At 42.6% G+C, this 27,554-nt stretch overlaps 2 protein-coding genes across 6 annotated transcripts in view; one reads left to right on the plus strand and one right to left on the minus strand.

The window, feature by feature from the left end:
• Nucleotides 1-2,648: 2,648 nt before the first annotated feature.
• The window catches only part of LOC105358678 (solute carrier family 45 member 4-like), a 48,192-nt gene continuing 23,286 nt past the window's right edge, over nucleotides 2,649-27,554 (plus strand). Inside the window, exons 1-3 of one of the 3 annotated variants that reach the window (XM_023960337.1) lie at nucleotides 2,649-2,776; nucleotides 3,677-3,753; nucleotides 14,441-15,395. In XM_023960337.1, coding sequence (XP_023816105.1) covers nucleotides 15,113-15,395 — 283 coding nt within the window. In that variant the 5' untranslated portion in view covers nucleotides 2,649-2,776; nucleotides 3,677-3,753; nucleotides 14,441-15,112. Of the gene's footprint in view, nucleotides 2,777-2,822; nucleotides 2,874-3,676; nucleotides 3,754-9,372; nucleotides 9,482-14,440; nucleotides 15,396-27,554 lie in introns of those variants that run through there. The other 2 variants (XM_023960338.1, XM_023960339.1) reach the window with 2 other exon arrangements.
• On the minus strand, nucleotides 16,954-24,619 carry LOC111948255. 3 transcript variants are annotated; one of them, XM_023960342.1, is made up of 9 exons: nucleotides 24,537-24,619; nucleotides 23,746-23,858; nucleotides 22,988-23,089; nucleotides 22,227-22,328; nucleotides 21,467-21,568; nucleotides 20,708-20,809; nucleotides 18,716-18,817; nucleotides 17,962-18,051; nucleotides 16,954-17,733 (listed from the first exon to the last, which is right to left on the minus strand). In XM_023960342.1, the coding sequence occupies exons 2-9, from the start codon at nucleotides 23,848-23,850 to the stop codon at nucleotides 17,602-17,604; spliced, it is 837 nt and encodes a 278-aa protein (XP_023816110.1). In that variant the 5' UTR covers nucleotides 23,851-23,858; nucleotides 24,537-24,619; the 3' UTR covers nucleotides 16,954-17,601. The 3 variants fall into 3 exon arrangements, with proteins under 3 accessions (XP_023816110.1, XP_023816109.1, XP_023816111.1); XM_023960341.1 differs by lacking the exon at nucleotides 24,537-24,619 and having other exon boundaries at nucleotides 23,746-24,182; XM_023960343.1 differs by lacking the exons at nucleotides 21,467-21,568; nucleotides 24,537-24,619 and having other exon boundaries at nucleotides 23,746-24,182.

Genomic DNA, 27,554 nt, shown 5'->3' on the forward strand with positions numbered 1-27,554 from the left:
TTAATGACGGCGTATGAAGATTATACGACCATCAAAAAAGTAACACGGCTGCATCATCAGCAAAAGAAAGAGGTTCTGCTTGGAGAAAAAGAACAAAGAAAACGCATGTGTTTCTGATCTTATTTTCATTGTGACGCATATATATATATATATATATATAACTTATCCAACTTAAATGAATTACTTCTATTTGTAACGAGTAATTGAATTAAATTTATTCAACCTAATTTTTTACGTCTATCCAACTCAATATTTTTTTATGACTCAAATTTATCTAACTAAATGTCATATTACTACGATTCATTCATTTTCTTAACCGTTTCTCCCTTTCAGGGCCACAGGGCTGCTGGAGCCTATCCCGGCCACTTGTGGGCGAAGGCAGGGGACAACCTGGACAGGTTGCCAGTCTGTCGCAGGGTAGAATGTCCTCACTCACACACCCATTCACTCTCACACCCATGGACAATTTAGAGTTGCCATTTAACCTATGTAGCATGTTTTTGGACGGTGGGAGTAAGCCGGAGACCCCAGAGAAAACCCACGCATGCACGGGGAGAACATGCAAACTCCACACAGAAAGATCCCCCATTGATGTTGTTTATTCATGTCCCCCAGCTGGGACTTGAACTGGAGGCCTTCTTGCTGTGAGGCAAGAGCGCTAACCACTGCGCCACCGTGCCAGCCTACTACAGTTCAATTTAAGTTTTTCCATCTTCATTTATTGTACTTCTTGAACTGTCATATGTCTAAGTTAGAGGCTGCAGATCTTCGGATTTTATAACATTAAAATGTTAAAAAGAATTTGGAGTTGACTAATGGCACATGGAGAAATAAGCCATTCCTCTGACTTTAAAATTACTCCATTTTCCAGTAGGGGTGCTATATAATCTCATCCTCCTCCTCTCCCTCCCTCTCACTCATGGTGCAGAAAGAATTAAACATAACAGGACAAATAACTAGACAAAACACAGTAAGACAGCTAAACAACTAAACACATTTGGTCAAAAAGCCACACTTAAACCCAAATCCATCCAGACAGGCAAAGGGAATGGTATCCCACAATCCCTTGCGGTGCCGATCTAACAGCAGCACCAAAGTCACACCTACTTAATTGAATTAATTTGAATGAAAGTAAAATAACTGTCTGATAACTACGTGTTATTTTTAAACTGATTTAACAAAAAAAAAGATTTATCTTAACTGTAGCAAATAATGAAGTTAGATCAAAGTAAAAAAGTTTCTCTTTCCAACATCCATATGTGGTCTCATCACCCTCTCATGGTGGAAAAAGTATTATCTGAGCTTCTTCATCCACTAAATCATCTTCAAATGGACACGCCATGCTGCTTCACCTCTCTGACAACAAACTAACCTTCAACTAAACCTGCTCCAGACCAGATTATGTTCAGAGCATGAGTTGCTATGGCAACTTGACCGACCCTGAAACATACCTCCATTTCTGGAACCGAAAGCTGAGGTTATCAACTTCCTTATCCTCAAACTTACCGTGGGAGCTAGCAGAACCTGCTTTCTGGAATACCCCCCCCCCCCCCCCCCCCAGCACATGGGGAGTCAGGGTTCAATTCCCAGGGCTCTGAGCTTCATCCATGTGGTTGAAGGAATGTGACCAGCAACAGAACAGCATTTGAGTTTTTCAGGTTGTTTTAGCTATAATACACTTCAGCTAAAATCCATACATTATGAAACCACCTTCCATCAGTCTTAACAAAGTATTCTTGTTAGAATGTTTTTAGCTCAAACATCATCTTTTAAATGATTTAATATTCAATATTTGTCGTAAGCCTCAAAGATCCAGAGATCAAGAATTCAGTTTCAGAACCTGACTGTGATTTTTCAACATAATTCTATTCTAAGATTTTTTTTAAGATCAGCGAAATCTCAGGAATTTAGACGACCATTTTCAGCCGTTGTGTGATGAAGTATTTATGCAAAACAATTCATCAAAACATTATTTTGTATTGATTTTTAAAAAAGCAATAAAACAGCTGGTGTGTTTATTGTCTTAAAATTCCAGTTAAGTGTTCATTTAAAGGAAAATAAAGCAGTATATTGGCTCAATAAACTTTCATGTTAGACAGCTTTTCCACTTCAGGGTATTTTTTGTTGTTTTTCTGTTCTTTGTTTTTCCTGCATATTAATCAGTTTTTTTGCCTCAAAGGAACAGAAACAGATTCCAGTATTTGATTAAAACTTTATGCTCTTTTTTTTACACATAATGGCATTATATATACTGGTTGTTTATTGCAAAAGTTTTTTTTTATTCTAGATATATTATTTTTTTTAAAATAAAATGAAATATATTTCTGCTGATCCAGTTTTAGCGGTTATTCTGGTATTTGCGGTTCTGTCTGCATTTTTTTATAAACGAACCTGTTTTTGATCATTTTCATAAAGTTTCCTGTTATATTTGTTTATTTTTCACATTCATTTGTTTTTACCTTCTTTATCTCGAAGTTTGATCATTTATTTCTACCTTTTTATTTCCTCACACAAACTTCCGCTCTGAGCCGGAAATGCAGTTTTCCTTGTTTACCTTTGAGCAAACAGCTGCTGCGTGTTTACGGTTAGCAAAGCAGCCCCTCCCCTTATGCAAATGAGCGGTGACGTCACCGGAAGACAGGCCCTACGTCTCTGCTTCCGGCAGATCTTCCTTTAAAGGCGCATTGGAAGCGCAGCCTTCAGCCGCGGAGAAGCGAAGCAGACGCCGAGCGGCCGGAACTCCTTTCGGCTGGAAGGAACGCGGAGCTGCGGCCAGGTGAGCGCAGCTGCGTCCGCCCGGCGGAGGCTGATAGATCCGGGTGCTTCGGTCTCCGTCGATCCGGTTTGGCTCCAGCGTCGGGACAGCATCTCAGGTTCAGGTTGCCGCTGCACCGGGGGAGGAGGGGGGGAGTTGAGTGGGCCTTTACTGAAAATAACACCGGGCGGGACAGGGGGGCTGCGCAGTCACAGCTACAGACTCCAGTGGCTGCGCAGGTGCAGACTGAGATGCTGCAAAGTCGCGGGTGCACACTGGAAAAGATGAGCAGTCACAGGTGCAGACTGTAGGGCCTGCGCAGTTACCGGTGCAGGCTTTAGGGGCTGCGCAGTTGCCGGTGCAGACTCGAGGGCCTGCGCAGGCACAGATACAGGTGCAGTCGCTGTTTTAGTGTACACCGGCTTTAAATGGTATCCTGGGTGAATCTACCTGTAACATTTGTCTGCTCGCGTTCCGTCTGGGCTGCAGTCTTCACTGTTTGTCACAAACACTTCAGGAACTGATGGGAAATTACAGTTTTCAGTCCTTCAGCTAGAAGGACAATAACACCTGCTATCACTAGTTCTTCTAAAGATGCCGTTTTTAAGGTGGAAATGATCTTCAGTTTGTCATTGGCATCTTCTGACGTTCCCGCCATCAGATGTTCTAGTTTCCTGTTACTTTCAGATTAAAAGCTGGACTTGTCCACTTGTCGGTCCAAATGGACCTTCTAACCTCCAGCAACTCGTGTTCCTGCTTTGAAAAAGTGCCTTTTATCTGCGTGCCAATGCGGTCAAACAGGAAAGTGCTAGCTGCACGCTCCGTCTTCAAAACAAGTCTGGTTTTCTTGCTGAGCAGCAGTTTTTGTGTTTTGTGTAATGTGCTGTGTTGTCATGTTTTGTTGTGTGTTTGTGCACACAGGCCTGAAGACTTAAGGTTGCACCCTGGACCAAACCACAGCGTCTCAAAGACCTTTATGAACCTTTCACACTCTTTTGGTGAGTCCCATGTTGGTTTTTACAAACCACTAACACACTCAGCATGTGGTCACTTTGTGTTGTTTTTTCTACATGTGCGTGTTTATTTGTACCAAGAATATGGGAGAATCTCCTCAAAGCTGTGACGGCTCTCTGCTTGGTTTAACATCTAAATGTTCGGCTTGGACACTTCTCCATTCGGGATCTTGGCTTTTGTTTGCCGTGCAGTTTCTACGTTTCACTTTGCAATCATCAGCTGCTTCAGCTGAAGTGAAACCAATCAACTTCCTCCTGATGAAGTCTTTGCTGACGGACCACTGCTGCTTCGTCAGCATCAGGAAGCGCACACAGCGGTGGTCCGACCCCAGGCGGCGGTCACGCGCATGCAGACATTGTGCAGACCATGTATGTACTGCAAACATAAAGTGTGTTGTTTCTGACAGTTTGTATTTGCATAAACCAAACCCAGTGACCTCATCAGCTGTGGTTCAGCTAAACCATGGTCCTCATGCCCATCGTAAATAAGTGCTAGTAAGAAAGCTGCACGTTCAGTCAGTTTGAGGTGTGAAGCAGGAATCTTTGTTTCATGTTGTATCCACTTCTCTGTTACGGTCTGCAGCAGCAGATGTTCACAGTGATGCCTGGTCTGGCTGTTGCTGTTACAACCGTCCATGTTACAGGACGTTACTGTTCCGGAGCGTTGGTGTTCCTGAGCGTCTGTGTAACGGACCGTCCATGTTACAGGACGTTACTGTAACGGACCGTCCATGTTACAGGACGTTACTATTCCGGAGCGTTGGTGTTCCGGAGCGTCTGTGTAACGGACCGTCCATGTTACAGGACGTTACTGTAACGGACCATCCATGTTACAGGATGTTACTGTTACGGACCGTTAGTGTTCCGGAGCGTCTGTGTAACGGACCGTCCATGTTACAGGACGTTACTGTAACGGACCATCCATGTTACAGGATGTTACTGTAACGGACCATCCATGTTACAGGATGTTACTGTTACGGACCGTTAGTGTTCCGGAGCGTCTGTGTAACGGACCGTCCATGTTACAGGACGTTACTGTAACGGACCGTTAGTGTTCCTGAGCGTCTGTGTAACGGACCGTCCATGTTACAGGACGTTACTGTAACGGACCGTTAGTGTTCCGGAGCGTCTGTGTAACGGACCGTCCATGTTACAGGACGTTACTGTAACGGACCGTTAGTGTTCCGGAGCGTCTGTGTAACGGACCGTCCATGTTACAGGACGTTACTGTTCCGGAGCGTTGGTGTTCCGGAGCGTCTGTGTAACGGACCGTCCATGTTACAGGACGTTACTGTAACGGACCGTCCATGTTACAGGACGTTACTATTCCGGAGCGTTGGTGTTCCGGAGCGTCTGTGTAACGGACCGTCCATGTTACAGGACGTTACTGTAACGGACCATCCATGTTACAGGATGTTACTGTTACGGACCGTTAGTGTTCCGGAGCGTCTGTGTAACGGACCGTCCATGTTACAGGACGTTACTGTAACGGACCGTTAGTGTTCCTGAGCGTCTGTGTAACGGACCGTCCATGTTACAGGACGTTACTGTAACGGACCGTTAGTGTTCCGGAGCGTCTGTGTAACGGACCGTCCATGTTACAGGACGTTACTGTAACGGACCGTTAGTGTTCCGGAGCGTCTGTGTAACGGACCGTCCATGTTACAGGACGTTACTGTTCCGGAGCGTTGGTGTTCCGGAGCGTCTGTGTAACGGACCGTCCATGTTACAGGACGTTACTGTAACGGACCGTCCATGTTACAGGACGTTACTATTCCGGAGCGTTGGTGTTCCGGAGCGTCTGTGTAACGGACCATCCATGTTACAGGACGTTACTGTTACGGAGTGTTAGTGTTACGGACCATCTGTGTCGCGGACCGTCCCTTTCACAGACCGTCCGTGTTATGGACCGTCCATGTCGCGGACTGTCCGTGTTGCGGACTGTCCCTGTTCCACACACACACACTAACACACACACACAGACAGAGTCGACAGTTGACTTTGCTCTGGTTGCACTTTTATGCAACCATGAGTATGCAATACTCATTTCCACTCCCTCTTTTCTGGCTTTCCCAACAAAAATTTAAAAGAAACTTCAGTACATCCAAAACAGTGCAGCCAGAATCCTAAAAGAAGTATGATCACATCCCCCCCATCCTGAAATCGCTGCACTGGCTTCCTGTTTCATCCCGGATTGAATACAAACTTCTCATCATCACTTACAAATGCACGTCTGGTCAGGCACCACCGTACCTCCAGGGACTCCTCGTTCCCCAGAAACATACCCGTACCCTCCGTTCATCAGACAGCTTCCTTCTTCAGGCCCCCCCACCAGGCTCCCCACCACGGTAGGCAGAGCATTCTGTTCTGCTGCACTGAGGCTCTGGACCTCCCTTCCTGTTCATCTCAGAACATCAGACTCTTTTAGAAGACATTCCTTTTTTCCAAAATAGCCCATGATTACATAAGGTTTTATGTTTTGCTTGTTAACTGCTACTTTTATAGTTTTTATAGTTTAAGTTAGTTTCATAGTAAAATGTGCACTTTGAGGTTTCATTTAATGAAAAGTGCATTATAAATAAAATGTATTATTATTATTCCATGTGTGCAATATTCATCTTTTTTTTACTGAACATTTTTTGGTATTTTCTATTTTTAATAACTATTAGAAAAGAGCTGCTGGAAACAATGTCATTGTGCACAGCATAATGACAATACATACATACATACATACATACATACATACATACATACATACATACATACATACATACATACATACATACATACATACATACATACATACATACATACATACATACATACATACATACATACATACATGTAGATAAAGAATTACTACAATTTAAATTAGGATAAGTAAAAGTGTGAGTTTGTTCTTTTCAGGGACAAATCCAGGATATTTCATGTTTTTGTCACAAAGTAATTCATTAAACACTGCTGTCTTCCTCGCCGTGCTCTTCCTCATGAAGACGAGGATTAAAGATACTCTGGTTTCTAAGTGTTCCCCTCCATTGCCGGGGGGCGGCCATGGTGCAGCGGTACGGTAGGACGGTTGACCCCTGATTGCAGCCCATCAATGCGTTGAAGTGTCCTTGGGCAAGGCACAGAACCTCACCCTCCCTCTGGGGGCCCTAGGTTGGCGCCCGTGTTCAGCAGCGGAGCCGCCATCAGTGTGTCTGGGTGAGCGGGAAAGCGCCTCGAACCGTCTCAGAAGGTAGAGGTAGACGCCATTTACCAGCTCTTGGTAAACGTCCCTTCCTAGACTTTGATGCATTAAGTTCTGGGACCAAACGGTCATTTGTTCCAACATGTATGTGGTACGGATGCATGCGGACCTTCAACTCTGAGGAAAACCAGCCGGTGGTGGTTTCCTGGTGATCATGACAAAAGGGTCTGAGGGTCTTGACTGAACTGGTATGCAAACCCAGCTCAGACGTTTAGAGGGTTAGGGTTAGAGGGACCGTTACTCCTTGTCTTAGGAGACAACAGTCGGGTTTGGGTCGCAGATGAAGTTAGATCCGGGCTTTCAGACTGTCAGAACTCAAAGTGTGAGATCTGGAGTCTGCTGATGTGCAGAGGCATACGCTCTGTAAAGAGTAGCAGATTTATCACTGAAGCTGGAGCACGCTGGTGCACGCTGGAGCACGCTGGTGCACGCTGGTGCACGCTGGTGCACGTGCGCTCTGCACTGCAGCAGGACTGCAGCAGACTGCAACCGTCCCCCCAAGTGGATTTCTGCTGGAGGACTGAACGTTTCTGCACTTTTCTATTAATGAAGATGATTTGATGAAGAACTGAGGAGCAAATTCACAGCTGATTAAAGCTTTATGAGGCTTAATCAGTCAGTACATGCCATGGATCAGACTTTCAAAATAAAATGCCCTTTATCCATGTTGTTTATTTTAAACCACAACCTTTTCCGTTTGTTTTCTTTAGAAATAAGTTTGTAGAAAAGTATTTCTGTTGCTGGTAAAGTAGGTTTTCCTGTTAAGGGGAAAAACGATGAGTTTGTTTGAAGGATTTTATGACTATTATAATTGCTGTGTTTGCTTTCAGTTTTAGTTCTTTGAGGTGTTTGAGACACGTCTGTATCTGAGGAAGCTTTTTTCCTTCCCCAACACACCAACTGGATCATTATGATCATTATAAACAATCATAATGATAATGAATGATGATTCTACACAACTTCCTCTTTGTCCAGAAGAAAGAGTTTTTATTCTGTTTGCGGCCCGTCATGGAGTGGGCTGATCGGGTTTTCAGCCGGGTAATCCATACCTGTCTTTATTTGGGTCAGAGCGCCGTATGGATGCTCACATGGCTCTTGGGGGAGGGGAGGGGGGGCAGAATAGTTTCTAGAAATTCATCTAGATGGGTGGAAATGAACCAACGTTTGGACTGGATTTGATCTTAGATGTTCTTTTTTTGTTTTTATTTATTGTATTTTTACTTATTTCCACCCCCCCCCCCCCCCCACACACACACAGGTAAAAGCAGATAAAGTTCTACTAGAAGTCTTCACAGCATCTCTGTGAATTTCTACCTCGTCTGTCTCTTCGGCCGTTCAATATTTCATTTACTGCCTGGCTCTACATCATGCTTCTGTTACATGACCCACTTCCATCATTACATACATGACACGTGTTTCTGCCTGTAGAATACTCTGCTTTGGGATGAGGAGTAAAATACAAAAATTAGTACAAGTATTTCTGGGGCTTTCACGCTCTGTCCCCCCCAGGCCCCCCTGCTCTCTGCCTTTGGGGGCCCCCGTGGCGGTCCTGCTGACCCTGGGTGGCGGATGTGATCGCCCGGGGGGGGTCTGGCTGCTGCGGCGGGGGTCTTGGTGTGGGGATGACCGGGCACCCCCCCTCCTTCTTTTTACATCCCATCATCAGACGAACAGAAACCCTCACCTGAGCACAGGTGTAGCTCCCCTCTGAACAGACAGTGTGTGTGACTGAATGACGTGTTCCCCATGTGTTGGTCTGAAGGCAGAAGTGTGCGTGTGTGAACATTAGTTGTATTGTGTACATGTGGACATTTTTGGAGCCAACAGGTATGTTTGTAACGTCTGTGATGATATTACCCCCCTCCCCTTCTACAATCCCCCTCTCTTCTTCCCTCCTTCTCTTTTCCGTCTGGTCCAACAAAAAACTGTTATGAAAATAATATGAATAAAGTTTAGCCTAAATTACAGATGGGGAGGGAAACCGTCACCTGTTTAGGAGTGAAATCCGACTTTTGAATGAAATCTAGGCCTTTGTTCAGAGAAATAATCCGTTGTTCTGGTTCTGTTCACCTTTGAATCAGCTGATTTTCTGTTTGGAGTCCAGAACAAAGTGAACCTTTTCTTCCTTCACATCTGCAGCCTTTTTCGTCGTTCTCCGTCGGCGCCTCACCACGGATGCTTCCTCATCCATGTTTCATTAGCTGCACTTACTGCCCGACCCTGAGAGGGGGGGGTCCTGCTGTCATATTTCAGTGGAGTTAATGGAGAGGCTGTTGCGTAATCTGCGGCAGCGGCAGGTCAGCTGAGAAAAGCTTTTCCTGCTTCGATTTCATCAAACCTTCACAAACCTCAGTGGGGAGACGTGAGGAACGGAACGGAGAAGCTCGAGGACACAAATCCACCTCCGAGTGTCTTTCCTCGCACCTGGATGGGTTTGGACCTTTCCAAAAGGCTTCTGCCTTTGTCTGTCCCTCTTTCTCTTCTTTTCCACCTTTCTTCAGTGCTTTCAGCTTTTATTGCTAAAAGATGTGATCTGCAGGTTTAATCCGGCTGAACCACAAACGTTCCTTCATAAAAGTTCAGCTCTTTCTATATTACTCTATGAACCATGGACAGACTGCAGGTTCTACCGCCGTCATGTGCCGGGAAGATCTCTGATTGTTGTCTGATGTTAGTCTGATTGTTGTCTGATTGACGTTTGATTGTTGTCTGATTGACGTTTGATTGTTGTCTGATTGACGTTTGATTGTTGTCTGATTGGCGTTTGATTGTTGTCTGATGTTAATCTGATTGTTGTCTGATGTTAGTCTGATGTTAGTCTGATTGTTGTCTGATTGACGTTTGATTGTTGTCTGATTGACGTTTGATTGTTGTCTGATGTTAATCTGATTGTTGTCTGATGTTAGTCTGATTGTTGTCTGATGTTAGTCTGATGTTAGTCTGATTGTTGTCTGATTGACGTTTGATCGTTGTCTGATTGACGTTTGATTGTTGTCTGATTGACGTTTGATTGTTGTCTGATTGGCGTTTGATTGTTGTCTGATGTTAATCTGATTGTTGTCTGATGTTAGTCTGATTGTTGTCTGATGTTAGTCTGATGTTAGTCTGATTGTTGTCTGATTGACGTTTGATCGTTGTCTGATTGATGTTTGATTGTTGTCTGTAGTATTTGTATTTGTACTTTTTGCATAAATATGTGACATTTAGTAAAACATTCATAGATTATAAATAGATCCTGCGGGACGGGACAACCCTCTCGGGGCCCCCGGTCGCTCTGGGTGTCATCCGCTTCGGCTGTGGGGTCTGGTGGGTGGCTGCCTGGAGTGCGGAGCGGGTCTCCCTTGGGGGGTCCTGGCTCGTACCTGGGGTTGGGGCGGGGGGATGCCCGGAACTCCTGGGTGGTGGTGGGGTGCTCGTCTGGGGCTGTGGGCGTCCTTTTCCGGTGGGGCCCTGCGTTGGGCTCTTCCGGCGCGGCGGGGGGGCTGCTTTCCTGGCTGGGCTCGGGCGGCGCTCTCTTTCCCTCCGCGCCTCCCTGCTCTCTGGCTCTGGGGGCCTCGCAGCGGTCCTGCTGGCCCTGGCCTGGGTGGCGGTCTTGGTCGCCCGGGGGGCGGTTGTTCCCTGCCGGTTCCCGTGTGGCGTTGGGGGAATTCCGGCTGCCGGTGCTGCTGCGGCGGGGGTATGGGTGTGGGGGTGGCTGGGCGCTCCTCCTCCTTCTTTTCACATTCCACCATCCATTTTAGAAGAACATAAACACTCACCTGAGCACAGGTGTTAGCTCACCTTTGCACTAATAGTTTGCATGATTGAATGAATGAAAGATTTCACACTAGTTGGTTTTAAGGCATAAGTATGCGTGTGAACACTATCTGTTTTGTGTGCATGTTGACATGTGAACATTTTTTGCAGCTAGCAGGTGTGTTGATAACACCCCCCCCCCCCCCCCCCCCCTCTCTCTAACATCCCTCTCTCTTCTTCCCCTCTTTCCTTTTCCGTCCGGTCCAACACCAAAGATTTTCAAACATGATTGAAATTAATAAAGTTTGGCCTCAATTACAAAAGGGGTTTATCCAGACATACCTTTGGTTTGTCTGAAGATTAATAACCCCTCCAGGGCTCGACATAGCCATTTGTCCGCTGGCCCGGTCCTGTTTTTCGAGCAGTGCGGACCACAAGACTTTACTTTTCACTTGTCCGCTCGGGCCACTAAAATATCTAACGGTTTATATATTCTTCACCTTTTTCAATAAAGTAAATTTTGCGAAAACGTGTAGATTTACCTCGTCTTCATAATTTAGTTTTTCTGCTAGTCCTGTGTTCAGACTTCAAGGGTTTCTATGGGAAACCTTTGATCACTTCTCCTTCTCTCCCGCCTGCGCGCCGCGGCTTTCACTGCCGAGCACCACGCGGCACGCGCTCACTACTTTTTTTTTCAAACTTTATTGAATGTAACAATTCAATACAAAACAATGTTAAACAGCAACAACGAAGGAACAAGCCAGTGGGTTATTATTACATTTGAGCATAAATCCGACACCGTCACTGAAGAGAGACTGAAGCATGTCAGAGATGTGGAAGACATGGCAGGAATAGATAGGAATATGTTGGATGGAGTAGTGGGTATAATTAGTAGTATGGACAGCAAGATATTTAATGAATGCATTGAAGATGAAACTGTATCCACTAAGCTTTAAGCTGAATGTCAAAGAATCAAAGGCAACTCCAAATACCTGAATCTCAGACTCAAATGCAGTAGAATGTTAAACTACTTAATTTAGTTTTTCTTTACAACACTGTAAGCAGTAAGTATTTCTAGTTAGCTGAATGATCTCAGTTAGACCTGCACAATATGAGGAAAACTCGCGATATGCGATATCAGAGATTAAAATTGCGATAACGATATAATTTGCGGTATATAAATAAACAGCAAAATAACCAAATAACCATTCCCAGTTTAAAAATTATACTCCAAATGACCCACGTTGACATAGGTTACAAACATCTAACATAACAGGGCTCCATCTGATTGGTCAACAATGTGAAGGCGTCCATCCGATTGGTCAAATGCATTAAGGCAGGGGTCGGGAACCTTTTTGGCCGAGAGAGCCATAAACGCCAAATATTTTTAAATGTAATTTCGAAAGAGCCATACAATAATGTTGTGTCTCTTTCCCACACTGATGCACGGAGACTTAACCTCTTTTAAAGTTCTTTATTCTGGTTACTGTAGACCGCAACAAACGCCATACAACTAATTCATCAACTCCTGAATCTCTCCTGCCGAGACGAGAGAGAGCGCTTCTCCCAACTTTATATTCCCCTGCTCCCGCTCCAGCCCTCCCATTTTCCTTATTCGGCCCATAGCTGAACCCCATTGGTCCAAATTACCTAACAACAGGCTGAGCGACAGAACTGAGGGCCAATCAGATCTCTGCTTGATGCCTTCAATGAACCCCAGAACTTTTAACGCGGCCCGACAGCCAAGTTAAACTCAGTCCGCGACAATATGTTTAAAACTAAATATACAAGTGAATGTGTGCATTTGATGTAATTTCAACACTTTTAAAGGACAATAAGTCTGTGGATTGTTTTTAATAACATTGTTATGCTGTTGCTAATAAATGATGAGTATTTCTTGTGGTAGTTTTGCTGATGGTCTAGTCTGGTTGATACGTGGTGAGTTTCTGCTTCATGCAGGCGTTGAGACTTTAAACGTGATCATAGGTCTGAATGTTCTGTAGATGTGACAAAGACTGATCACATGCAGACGGGGAGCCAAACACACAATCACACGCTGCAGTGAGTGACGAGCAGCGGGTTTACGTTTTTACAATCCCTGCGCGATTCACCTGCAGCCTGTCCCCACAACCCCTCACCCCCCCCCCCCCCCCCCTTCTTCCTCACACATCCCGTCCCCGCAACTGCGCGCTCTTTCTCAGAGACGAGAGCGCGCAGTTTTAGGCACGTCAATTCACACAGGTTTCCGGGTGGTACAAACTCTGTGAAATAGATAATAGTAAACTGATAGTTTTCTCTCCAAGCACCGCTACTACTGCGCGCCTCTGGCATCGCATCGCGCCAGACAAGGACTGGTCTAATGAAAAAAAGTAAAATTAAAGATTTGTCTGCGAGCCACATGTGACCATCAAAAGAGCCATATATGGCCCGCGAGCCATAGGTTCCCGACCCCTGCATTAAAGGATTTATTTGATTCGTTAAATGGTTCAAGCTGCCATTAGATTGTTTTAACACATTTAAGGTTTATGATTTATTGTGATATTTGCCGTTAGAAGCAGCATGAAAACTTCTTAACTAGTGTTTCCTACTACACTGCAGTGCTCTCTTCAAAACATCTGAAACAGACTAAAGCAGATTTAAGTTTGATATGGTCTATTTTCAGTCATTGAAAAGTGTAGAAATAAGTGATGTCACCAGAATGCACCAAATTGTACCATATTAAAAGTTTCCGGGGGGGCATGCCCCCGGACCCCCCTAAAGTTGCAAGCACCTGCGGAGCGGCGGGTCCCGCTATGCGCGGTGTCGGGCCAGTAACTTTCAGGCAGGGCCAGTAAGTTTCAAAAACTACTGGCCCTGTGGGCCAGTGCAAATTTCTGGGCTATGTCAACCCCTGCCCTCTTGTTAAAGTAAAATATGTCCAACACAAGAGGCCCTCAGCTCTCATCTGCCTGCCCAGCTGTTGGACAGGACAAGTTAGAAAAATAAATAAATAAATAAATAAATAAAAAGCACAAAAGCTTCAGTTTGGCTGCAGTGAGGCAAACAGTGAGGGGCCGTTTGTCACGGTGGGGATGTGGCGGCGGCCTTCGGGCGGTCCGGCGGCGGCCTTCGGGTGGTCGGGCGGCGGCCTTCGGGTGGTCGGGCGGCGGCCTTCGGGCGGTCCGGCACTACGGCGGCGCCTTTAGCCGGTCCGGCGGCGGCCTTCGGGCGGTCCGGCGGCGGCCTTCGGGCGGTACGGCGGCGGCCTTCGGGCGGTACGGCGGCTTAAGGCCTTCAGTCTTGGCGTTGAGGTCTGCTGGTTCACCGTCCTTCCTCTGCTGCTCGTCCTCCCGTGATTGGACGACTGGGTCTGGGGGGTTGTAGTGGTGAACTGGATGTTTCTTTTGAACCTCTTTGGCTTTGGGAATAAACGAATCTCTGCTGATGACGTGTGATCGTCTGCTGAATCTGCTGAATCTGAGGGAAATGAGGGTTTTTCTGCTTCTGGGATGTTTTAGCTGTAACTTCCTCAGATATTGAACTTCTTTATTTTTCTCACTTCACCTTTTCGCCTGATCTTTCTGGCTGTAGATGCACGCGGTCGCCTTCCTGAGGTTCAGGTTCCTGCTTGTCTGCATTCACGCAGTTTTCCGTTAATTTCCGTTCTTTCAGCTCAGCCAATATTTCTATTTGTGTGTTTTTCTCCAGACTGATCAGCCAATCGATGGGGATTTTCAGAGGAGCTCCGCCCAGCGTCGTCACCCACCCTTCTCCTTCCTGCCCCCCCTGCAGCCTCCTGCTCGCCCCCACACAGACCTCCATCCAGCCCCCCAAACACAAAATGACTCTGGAGCTGACCGAGTGGTCTTCTATACGGATTTTGACAGCTTTTAATAGACAGTAAAGGGGGCGGACCTCCATGACAGAAAAGCCATAAACACCACACACTTGCGCACACACGCACACACACACACCCACACACACAAAAACTGAAGCTTTCAGGCAGTCTCCAACACCAACATGTCAAAGGTCATCTTGGAAAGTTCTCCCCAGTTAGAAGTTCTGCTGCTTCCCAGAGTTTAAGATTTTCTGGAAAAAGGTTTGTTTTTCTCCAAACGAGTTGGAAACCAGGAGCTGGTGGTGAATTTTGGGTGGTTTTTACTGCCCTTTAGGGAGGAAAGGTCTTTTTGAAATCCTCTAAATCAGGTCTTTTCTGGCCCAGTTCATGAGGTTCTATCGGGTTTAATTAGCCCTAAAAACCGCCGCCTGCTGGTGCATTCAGCAGAGACTGTAGCAGGAAATACCAGGAACTCGGAGTCCCAGTCTGGGAGGAAGGTCATCCTGGTCCGTCGGTGGAAGAGCTGCTGTCTGGTCGCGTGCATGCCATCCACCATGCCTCCCCAGAACACGGAGGCCGACGCTGTGCCGGTGGGATCTCTGGTTGGCGGCGTCAAAGAACCATCAGACCAAGAGGAGGACAAAGGCGGCGAGGCGGATGGATTGGGGGGCGGAAGGGGAGGAGGAGGAGAGGAGACGGCAAGCGAGGGATCCGTAGAGGGAATCCCCGTGAAGAGATGGGTGATGCACGGAGCCGTGATGTTCGGTCGGGAGTTCTGCTACGCCATGGAGACGGCGCTGGTGACGCCCGTCCTGCTGCAGATTGGTGAGTTCCAGTCTGGTTTGTGTTTAGCTTGAACCAAAACGGTGAACAGAAGTAGCGTCTTTAGGAGCCCCCTTGGGTTTGGGGAGTCCCATCTTACCTCCAACATCAATGTTTCAGTGTGAACTTTGTTATCAGATGATCCTTTCTGATGATGGACTCCTCGCAGGGCGGCGCCCCACGTGTGCCGGGGCCACTAATGATTGAATCCATTATTAGTTCCTTCAGTTTTTAGGTTTGCCACGTTGTCATGGTAACCTGCCCCTCGCTCTGCCGTGGCTGCTGTGAGGACGGTGGTCTGCAGGCTACATGTGGGGTTCGGTCATGTGAAGCCTCCTTTCAGAGGAAACTCCTCCTCTTCTGTAGTTCGTTCTGAAGACACGCCCTCCCTGAGCATTAATACAGAACATTCAGGCAAAGCCACCGGAACTACTTTTTTAGCTGGTCAGTATCACGGTTTAATGGAGTCTAAGGTATTCACCGGGGCATTAAATAAAAGCCCGTTAGGATTGAAACCCTGAACCGGATCAGAACAGAGTTCAGGGAGGTTCCTTTTCCTCTGGACCGGCTCACCGTGTTTGGATCCACGTGCAGCGTATCCGGACTCCCGGGACGTCCTGCTGATCGACTGTCATTTGGATCAGTGTCCGGCCCGATAAGCCCGACGGGCTTTGTGTCGTTTATTACGGAGAAGAAGAAGAGACAAAGCGTCCACTAAACGACCTTCAGCTAGAACCAGAACATTGGTTCTATTTCGGGGTTCTCCTCTGCTTCTGTCCACGTTCCTCCTGCTGGTGACCTTCTAGAACACCTTTACATAACCAGAGTCATTTACAGTCTGTGACCCCCCCCAGCTGGTTCCCCCCAGGACCCTCTACAGAGGAACCGATCCCGCTCTGTGTTTTATTCAAGAACCCTGACATGTTCTGACAGAAAGGTCCTGTTCTGTCCTCTGACGGCGGCAGACAGGAGAGGTGCCACATATCTGGGTCTAATTTTAGCCCTGATCTGGCCCGCCTGACCCAGTTATTTAGATCAGGACGCGTCTGAGCGGCTGCTGCTGCTTTGGAAGGTACACATGCTGCAGATTAGGCTGCTGAAATTCATCTGGAGATTCATCAAAAGCTGCTTTTCTCCTGTCGGGTGGCGGGAAAGAGGACCGTTCTACGGTTCTTTGTCTTCAGCTGAAACAAAGTTGGTTTTTCCAATGATTCTGGTAAATGATCAAAGGGGAACATGGATGTCCTTCCCTCGTTTTCTCTGTCCTGCAGGGAGAAACTCAGTTAATCTGCAGAAAGGAGGAATAATTCCGGGTTCTTAAAACCGGCTCCTCATTTGAAGAGGCTCAGCAGGACGGAGGAAGGACTGTCTGTCTGCAGATGGAAGATGCTGGAAGATGCTGAGGCTGCAGAGCAACGAGGAACAGACGGAGCAGTTTGGTTCTGAAGGTCCAGACGGGCTTTGTCATCACAGTTTCTGATGTTTGTGCAGAAGAAGGAAATTGGGGGGGTGGGGGGGGTTCACTGTAGTGTGACACAACCATCATGGGGGGTGGGGGGTGGAGCTCAAGCTCTGCTGAAGGTCAGACGTTGTGGTGATGCATGTTTGGCTCTGCCTGATGACACTGTTGTGTCTGTGTGACCCACAACAGGTGTGAGTGTGATGTACACACACACCGACCCCCCTGGTGTGTGTGTGAGTGTACATCACACACACACACACACACATACTTGCATTCCCCCTTTGAGGGGCCCAACAGTTTTTTAGCAAGTTGTGGGGTCCACCATTTGTAAAGGTGCTACAGGTGTGAAAAAAATCAGGAAGCACTATAAAAAAATACCAAACATAAAAAACATTTTTGTTTAAACGAATTTGAATGTTAAAAAGTTTATGTTAGTTTTTTGGTCACTTATGGGGTTCATTTCCAACATTCAGTTGTTGTGAGGTCCACTTGCTGCATACACAAATATTCTTAGGTTTTGTATCTATATAGGGTCCAAAATCGTTTTTTTTTTGTTTCTTAATTAGATTTATTGTTCCTTTCAGACCAGCTGTAAAGGCAAACTGTCAGAAACACATAGCATACATTTCCTTACTTTCCACTTGCTTGCAGCCTTATGTGTATTTCTAAACAAACTTTAACCAAACATTTTTACAGTTACTTTATAGCCAGATTTTTACATCGTTATTTACAGTAACTCATACAAGATTAGTAATTTTTAAAGAAAATAATAAGTATAAAAAATATACTTAAAAATAATAAGAATAATATAAAAACCCAAGTGTAATAATATTGTTTCTGTGCCTCAGGTCTGGTGTCTTCAGCTTTGAATGCCACCACCTATAGAAAAAAAAAAGGAAAAGGAGATTAAGAACCTTATGGTGACTAACTATAGTGACTGTCTATAGTGACCTGATTTTACCTTAATACAAAGGTTTTGGAAAAACTTTATAATTAAGTCTAGATTTCAAGTCCAAGAATGTTTAATGTGACAAAATAGCATTTTTTAAGGAATTGCGTGCATTGAAAAGCATTTTTTTAAATAGTTTTTTTTGACAAAAAACTTACTTTTTGGCGGGCCAAGACATGACTTGATGTTTGATCAGGTGAAAGTTTCTTTGTCTTATGTCTGGTGTCTCCTGGTTTGAGTGCCACCACCTATAGTAAAAAAAAAAAAATGAAAACAGAGATCAATCACCTTGTAATTGCATGACTTTACCTTAATACAAAAGTTTTTGTAAACACTTTAGAATTAAGGCTAAATATGTAGTCTAGGAACATTTAATATGAAAATATAGCATTTTTGTAAAGGAATTGGGTGCATTGAAAAAGCGTTCTTATGAAAATACTCTGAAAAAGAGTTAAGAAAAGTCTGTGAAACCAAACAGAGAATGATGAGACAGTTTTAAGAAGTGAATCCATAAAGTTCTAAGAAAGACATGTCAACTTTAGAGATAACACCAAGATAAAAGATCATTAGCAGACGGGAGGGCCCCATAAAGAGAAGCTAGAAACTTGTGTGTGAAAAAGTCAAGCCAGTCAGGAAAAAGTTGGGTGGAGGTTTTCACAAAAAGACCCCACAAAGTTCAGGTTTGTAATTTGTGTGTAAGGCATCAAGTGCAAAAATAAAGGATAGTAAATAAAAACACATGCAATGACTGCGAAATATACAACCTCTACTAAAGGTTACTGAACTACAGTATTACTACACTAAATTTAATTGAGTCATTGTTAAAAACATCATCACTTTTCTTTTAAAACATTGCCAAGTTGTATTATAAGTAATAACACAAATGACTATAACAAGTATTTTCCACCTTACCTCTGTTGTCATTTTTTGACGGGCCGAGAATTCACTTGATGTTTGATCAGGTGAAAGTTTCTTTGCCCAAGGTCTGGTGTCTCCAGGTTCAGGTGCCACGACCTATAGAAAAAAAAAACGAAAACAGAGATTAAGCACTTACTAGTTGCCTGACTTTACCATAATACAAAAGTTTTTGTAAACACTTTATAAATTAGGTTAGATATGTAGTCCAAAAACGTTTAATATGATAATATAGCATTTTTTAAAGGAATTGCGTGCATTGAAAAAGCGTTTCTATGAAAATACTCTGAAAAAGAGTTAAGAAAAGTCTGTGAAACCAAACAGATAAAAAATAAACAATTTTAAGAAGAGAATCCATGAAGTTCTAAGAAACACATGTTAACTTTAGAGATAACACCAAGATAAAAGATCATTAGCAGACGGGATGGCCCCATAAAGAGCAGCTAGAAACTTGTGTGTGTAAAAGTCAAGCCTGTCAGGAAAAAGTTGGGGGGAGGTTTTCACAAAAGGACCCCATAAAGTTCAGGTTTGTAACTTGTGTGTATGTGTAAACATAAAAGAATGTAAATAAAAATACATGCAATGACTGCAAAATACACAACCTCTACTAAAGGTTACTAAAGTACAGTATTACTACACTAAATTTAATTGAGTCATTGTTGAAAATATCATCACTTTTCTTTGAAAACATTGCCAAGTTGCAGTATAACTACTAGGGGTGTCACGATTCCGACTTTAAATCGAAATCGATCGAAATTAAGTCACAGTCTCTAACTTCGAATGAAAAAATGGAATCGTCGATGCTGCCACGCCCCCATGCTGCGTCTGGTTTCTTGCCAAGCGGAAAAAGTACTGCGAGTCTATTTGTTAATAAAGTTTAAAAAAGAAAAAAAAAGAAGTGCTGCGAGTCAACCTCCTCTAACAGCCACTCAAAAGATAGCATGGTATCGTCGATGGGATGCAGGAGACCCATCGACAGAACTTTAATTTCCTCCTCTTTCACCGAAGTCGCTGGTGTGGAGGTATTTTGGATTTCCAGTGAGTTATGTTGACAACCTTCCCGTTGTCGACAAAAAAATAAATAAAACAGTTTGCAAGCTGCGCTGTATGTGCTTGTGCCGTATTCTCTCACGGACAGCACGACTAACATGCAGGGCATCACGCAGGCACAACAAAAACATAGATTCATCTGTAAACCAACAACTACACAAACTACTCTTCCGTCTTCATTTGGAATTAAACTTCCAAGCAACTCAACTCGTGCAAATGCGATTAGGCGTGCGGTTGGAGTATTTATAGGCGGGGACATGCGACCTTATTCGGTGGTCGAAAACTGCGGTTTTAGGCATTTAATTAGCGTGTTAGAGCCCCGCTACGAAATCCCCAATAGAACGCACCTCTCAGCTACGGGGATTCCCTCCGTGTACAATAATGTAAAAGAGAAAGTTATTGAAGGTCTGAGCAGACCTTGTAAAAATATGGAAGAATACAGTCATCATTCTCAGGGGATAAAAAGTAGTTATCAGTGTGGTACATGTTTATGTTCAGAAAAAGTTTAAGACACTTAATTGTTCAGAGACTATGGACATGTCTCTGTTTTATTGTTTTTGTTTGTTTTGTTTTGAACTTGAATGTCATCTTTTTTGAAGAAGGCTGCACTTACAAAATAGAAACTTGAAGCCAGTTTATTTTAAAAAATTTAATTGACTAAAGATATAAGTTATTGTTCCATTATTTTGTTAATAAACGTTTTAAATTTGACAGTGTAGTGTGTTACATTGCAAACAAAGGTCAGATATTCTATTGCATTAAAGTCTAGTTTTAAAAAAATGACAATCTGTGCTTAAAAAAGAACAAATGTAAAAATCGAGAATCGAATCGAACCGTGACCTTAGAATCGAAAATGCAATCGAATCGAGGATTTGGAGAATCGTGACACCCCTAATAACTACTAACACAAATTACTAAAACAAGTATTGTCCACCTTACCTCTGTTGTCATCTTTTGACGGGCCAAGACATGACTAGGTTTTTTACCAAGTGAAAGTTTCTTTGCCCCAGGTTTGGTGTCTCCAGGTTTGAGTACCACCACCTACAAAAAAAAAGGAAAACAGGGATTAAGCACTTTATAGTTGCTGGACTTTAACTTAATACTAACATTTTTGTAAACACTTTATAATTAAGGTTAGATATATAGTCTAAGAATGTTTAATATGATAATATAGCATTTTTTTAAAGGAAAAGTGTGCATTGAAAAAGTGTTTCTATGAAAATTCTCTAAAAAAGAGTTAAGAAAAGTCTGTGAAACCAAACAGAGGATGAGTAGACAGTTTTAAGAAGAGAATCCATGAAATTCTAAGAAAGACATGTTAACTTTAGAGATAACACCAAGACAAAAGACAACTAGCAGACGGGAGGGCCCCACAAAGAGCAGCTAGAAACTTGTGTGTGTAAAAGTCAAGCCAGTCAGGAAAAGGTTGGGGGAAGGTTTTCACAAAAGGACCCCACAAAGCTCGGGTTTGTAATTTGTGTGTAAGGCATCAAGTACAAAAATAAAGAAATTTAAATAAAAATACACGCAGTAACTGCAAAATACAAAACTTCTACTAAAGGTTACTTAAGTACAGTATTACTACACGATATGAATGTCAGTTATTGCTAACTATGTCAACTCTTCTTTGAAAACATTGCTAAGTTTCAGCTACTAACTACTAACACAAATGAATACAACAAGTACTGTCCGTCTTACCTCTGTTGCCTTTTTTTGATGGGCCAAGACATAACTAGCTTTTTTATCAGGTGAAAGTTTCTTTGCCCCAGGTCTGGTGTCTCCAGGCTTGAGTGCCACCACCTACAGAACAAAAAGGGAAACAGAGACTAAGCACTTTATAGTTGCATGACTTTACCTTAATACAAAAGTTTTTGTAAACACTTTATAATTAAGGCTAGATACATAGTCTAAGAACATTTAATATGACAATATAGCATTTTTTTAAAGGAAAAGTGTGCATTGAAAAAGTGTTTCTATGAAAATTCTCTAAAAAAGAGTTAAGAAAAGTCTGTGAAACCAAACAGAGGATGAGTAGACAGTTTTAAGAAGAGAATCCATGAAGTTCTAAGAAAGACATGTTAACTTTAGAGATAACACCAAGACAAAAGACAACTAGCAGACGGAAGGGCCCCACAAAGAGCAGCTAGAAACTTGTGTGTGTAAAAGTCAAGCCAGTCAGGAAAAAGTTGTGGGAAGGTTTTCACAAAAGGCCCCCACAAAGCTCGGGTTTGTAATTTGTGTGTAAGGCATCAAGTACAAAAATAAAGAAATTTAAATAAAAATACACGCAGTAACTGCAAAATACAAAACTTCTACTAAAGGTTACTTAAGTACAGTATTACTACACGATATGAATGTCAGTCATTGCTAACCATGTCAACTCTTCTTTGAAAACATTGCTAAGTTTCAGCTACTAACTACTAACACAAATGAATACAAAAAGTAATGTCCGTCTTACCTCTGTTGCCTTTTTTTGATGGGCCAAGACATATCTAGCTTTTTTATCAGGTGAAAGTTTCTTTGCCCCAGGTCTGGTGTCTCCAGGCTTGAGTGCCACCACCTACAGAACAAAAAGGGAAACAGAGACTAAGCACTTTATAGTTGCATGACTTTACCTTAATACAAAAGTTTTTGTAAACACTTTATAATTAAGGCTAGATACATAGTCTAAGAACATTTAATATGACAATATAGCATTTTTTTAAAGGAATAGTGTGCATTAAAAAAGCGTTTTCATGAAAATACTCTGAAAAAGAGTTAAGAAAAGTCTGTGAAACCAAACAGATGATGAAGAGACAGTTTTAAGAAGAGAATCCATAAAATTCTAAGAAGACATGTTAACTTTAGAGATAACACCAAGACAAAAGGTAATTAGCAGACGGGAGGGCCCCATAAAGAGCAGCTAGAAACTTGTGTGTGTGTAAAAGTCAAGCCAGTCAGGAAAAAGTTGTGGGAAGGTTTTCACAAAAAGACCCCACAAAGTTAGGGTTTGTAATTTGTGTGTAAGGCATCAACTGCAAAAATAAAGGAATTTAAATAAAAATGCATCCAGTAACTGCAAAATACAAAACCTCTACCAAAGGTTACTTAAGTACAGTATTACTACACTATATGAATGTCAGTCATTGCTAACTATGTCAACTCTTTTCTGTGAAAACATTTCCAAGTTGCAGTATGATTACTAGTGCAACTGATTACAACAAGTATTGTCCACCTTACCTCTGTTGTCATTTTTTGACAGGCCAAGACATGACTTGATGTTTGATCAGGTGAAAGTTTCTTTGCCCCAGTTCTGGTGTCTCCATGTTTGAGTGCCACCACCTACAGAACAAAAATGAAAACAGAGATAAAGCACTTACTAGTTGCTTGACTTTACCTTAATAGACAAGTTTTTGTAAACACTTTATAATTAAGGCTAGATAAATAGTCTAAGAACATTTAATATGACAATATAGCATTTTTTAAAGGAATAGTGTGCATTTAAAAAGCGTTTCCATGAAAATACTCTGAAAAAGAGTTAAGAAAAGTCTGTAAAACCAAACAGATGATGAAGAGACAGTGTTAAGAAGAGAATCCATGAAGTTCTAAGAAGACATGTTAACCTTAGAGTTAAAAACCAAGACAAAAGGTAATTAGCAGACGGGAGGGCCCCATAAAGAGCAGCTAGAAACTTGTGTGTGTAAAAGTCAAGCCAGTCAGGAAAAAGTTGGGGGAAGGTTTTCACAAAAAGACCCCACACAGTTTAAGTTTGTAATTTGTGTGTAAGGCATCAAGTGCAAAAATAAAGGAATTTAAATAAAAATACATGTAATAACTACAAAATACACAACCTCTACTAAAGATTACTAAAGTACAGTATTATTACACTAAATTAATGTCAGTCATTGCTTACTATATCAACTCTTTTCTTTGAAAACAAAAAGTTGCAGCTACTAACTACTAACAAAAATGACTACAACACATACTGTCCATCTTACCTCTGTTGTCAACTCTTCAGGGGCCGAGACATGACTTGATGTATGATCAGGTGTTGTTTGAATCCTTGGTTTTTTCTTTCTTATCTTTTGTTTTTTTCTTTCCATTTTTGGCTCTATCACAACAAATGTAAAGTCATAAGTTTTAGTTGATCACACTTATGTATAAGTAAATTTATGTATTCAAATATCTTTAAATAAAATCAATATTATAACAGTGCATGCATAAAATTTGGTAATGTTCAGGATGAGACTGTAAGAAAAGTACAAATATTTATATTTGTGTATAAAAAAAATAGGGTTATATTGAATAACAAAGAAATCAAGAAAACCTTTTTTTTTTATAACATTAAGCCTTAATTTCTTTTATACATGCTGAACTATGCGCATGGAAATAAAGTCAGTTCCTTCAAGTACAAATTTAACACCTGTCCCATAGCTACCACAGGAAAATCCCTCATGAACATTTTAATCTTTGCTGCAGAGCTAAATATGACACTATCAGCCAATATGCAGTTAGGCTAGAGCAGTGAGGGCTTCAGGCTTCATGGATTCTCTTTTTAAAACTTTCAGGTCTCAGTCATGATGTACTGCTATTTTAGCATTAGCGCTAGCATTAGCGCTAGCATTAGCGCTAGCATTAGCAACATGTGCTCAATGTTAACTACTGTATTTCCTTTATGTGAACGTTCTTGCATTTGATTCTGAGTGCATGTAGTTGTCATTGCAAAAAAACAGAGGCAGAGACAGACTTAAGAAACATCAACACCCCACCAAAAAAAGAAAAAACCTACCTGTTACTTTGCTTGCTACCAAGGCCTTTTCTCCAAGCTTAGGCAATCATGCCTGTAAGAGGTCCAAGAAGTGGGCGTGGTGTACATGTGATGACTTAATCATGTAAATGAGTTCTCATTGGGTAGAATATACACACTTTCAGCATTTAGCTCTTGAGAGGTCCACCTGGCTCCCTATACAAATATTAAAAGATCCACGCAAATGAAAATCTTGTTTTTGTGTTTTTTAACATGTTCTTGTAGAAATGTTTTTCATAATAAAGGACACATAAAATAATACATGAATAAAGATAAGTTTGTACGTTTTTCCTAATTAAAATTGCATTGGATCAGGAGCAGATCTAAACCAGATGCTTTAAAATGCTCAGACTCGTGACATAGCTACTGAAATGACTGTGCCAAAGTCTCCCATATCCTCTTCTGCTGCCCTTGCCCTCCCTGATCCGGTTAGGGTTAGATGTGCGAGAAAGGATGGGCGTTGAACATTTGTGTTGTGGCAAATTGCAATTCTTGCTCAACCTGTGGCTCCGGAGCCACAGGTTGCTATTTCATCTCTGTGCTGCAGCTCTCTGTGGTTTTATAAAATAACTATTATGTTTTAAGATTGTTGTGGTGCCTTTATCACTGTTGGTATGTGTGAGTGGGCAGGAGGAGGAGAGCAGCGTGAATGCGCGGAGGGGGTGTGTCTTCGGTTGTGGACAAGAGACTGTAATGGGATGGAAAGTTCTTCCAAAAAGACAGTCAGTGGTAATCTTGTTGTGGGAACACGGGCACCCAAAAAAAAAAAAAAAAAAATTGACAGTCCCCAACCCCTGCAGTTTTCTACACTAAAACCACCCATTTCCACGTAAAATTAACTTCATTTGTGCTAGGGCACCCCTACTATCCTGTCACCTTTCTGCTACGACAACTGTGTTTAGCCCTCTCTGTGTAGAGTACACTGGAGGAGCGCATGGGGGGTTGCAAGTGGGAAAACGACTCGCAGCTGCAGAGGACATGAACAAGTAGAGAGGCGGGGGAGGGGCTGAGACTCACTGCTTATGATTCAAGAACCTGCAACAAACCAACAGCTGGTTCCTAATAAAAAATAGTTGTCATCCATAAAATGTATATTCTATATTGGCTTTACTGGATTTTATGAAAAGAGAAAGAGCAAAAAGAAGTCTGCATCAAAGGGAATTTGTTTCCATCACCTCACTCATCTTAAGTCTGGATGTTTGAGAGATTTAAAAGTCTATTTTAGGTTTTTGGAAAATGGACAAAAGATCAAAAGTTGAGCGTCCAGTGTAGAAAGAAGAAAAACACTCCAAGGGTAAAGGAATGTGTGCCGGGTCCAAAGTTAAAACTTGCTAGGCACCAAATACGTCCAAATTTACTGATGGAGGAGTAAAATTTGGAGCAACATTTGGCTAATGAAGGTTTACACTTAATTAGACCAGTCTTGTTAATTATTTTATTGATGTATTTCATCTAAGCTTCTCTGCCATTATCATATACAGTCAATGCTTCACATGCAATGAACACAATCATTTGTTTCTTTTTAAGTAAGTTTTATGCGACACTTAAGCACAAAAAACAGAAGAATATGTCCTCTAGTTTCCATTGTTCATTCATGAAGCAAACGGAAATTACTTGAATTTATTAATTCATAATTGGTTTCAAGGTTGTATTCAGCTCAAGAAAAAAAAAACAGAGAAATTTGTCAGTTTTTACCAAAAAACACCCAGCCTTCAGAAAGAAAACACAGACAGATACGTGTTAAATGTAACTACACACTATATGTTGATTGTGAATTCAACTATACAAGCATTTTTTTTCTTATGTTTAATAATACAGTAAAAAATATATATTTTTGTTTTGCCCAAGGTGTCAAACTAGCCAGGACTGCCTCTGAAGACAATAAATTTTTAATGAAATTGAATGAGAAGTGAATAGCGATTGAAATGTTTCAAAACCAGTTAAATTTGGGTGTCTTGAAAAGCGCAGATAAATCCAATCCATTATTATTATTATTATTAAATTATGCCGTTCACTGGAAACACTAGGTTTTCCAAAGTCTGTTGTGGCTCCCTGTGTTTTAATATATGTGGAAACTGATCCAAATGGCTCTTTGAGTAGTTAAGGTTGCAGACCCCTGCCTTAGACCCTCCTTCTCTTCAAGGAAACCTCCTGAAAAAAAAAAACGATTCCAGGAAAAAAAGAAGAAACCTCAGGGGTGTCCACATAAAGGAGGGATCCTCCCCAGGATGGTCAGACACCAGATGTCTTAGAGAAGAGAAGAATTAGCTTATCTAACATTACAACTACATGTCTAAATAGTCCAGCAGATGGGGTTCATCCAGATGGAGTTGGGGGATGGCTAGGGGCGTGGGACGAGCCAGAGGCAAGGTACATGTTGAAATCAGGAGCACAACTGGAATCTGGAATCACTCGGAGAGTGGGAAAAAGGGGACAATGCATGAATCACACTGCACCAAACAGAGCTATGGAGAACTGAATGATAAATAAATGATCGAGAATAGAGGACAGAACCCTAGTGCACCATAGCACTAAATTCTAGCAGCCTATTAACAACTCTTACTGTTATTAAGTTTAATTCAAACATGTTCATAGTAACTTAAGCATTCTCGTATTACTAGCTAGTCTGCCAATAAGACTGTCAAAAAAGGAATTTTCTGAGCCTATCTTTGAATGTAGAAACTGTTTCGGCCTCTCTTCCATAAGATGGTAGTTTATCCCATAAGACAGGGGCTTGGTGGCTAAAGGCTTTGCCTCCAACTATGCTTAAACAAGTACTAGGACCCACAAGCAGTCCTGCGATGCTACTACTCAAGTAATTCCACCCAGAGGGGTTACATTCTCTGCATGTAACCCCTCAGAGAATGCAGAGAATGTGGAATGAATGGATGCTTTGAAACCCACAATCAAGGATAACTGCCAACAACTGGTAGCCCAATGCTCTAACATCTACAATCGGCAACTCCTATCACAATTTGAGATTGAAGCTACAATATAATA

The sequence above is a fragment of the Oryzias latipes genome, chromosome 11 (assembly GCF_002234675.1).
Source record: "Oryzias latipes chromosome 11, ASM223467v1".
Taxonomy (NCBI): domain Eukaryota; kingdom Metazoa; phylum Chordata; class Actinopteri; order Beloniformes; family Adrianichthyidae; genus Oryzias; species Oryzias latipes.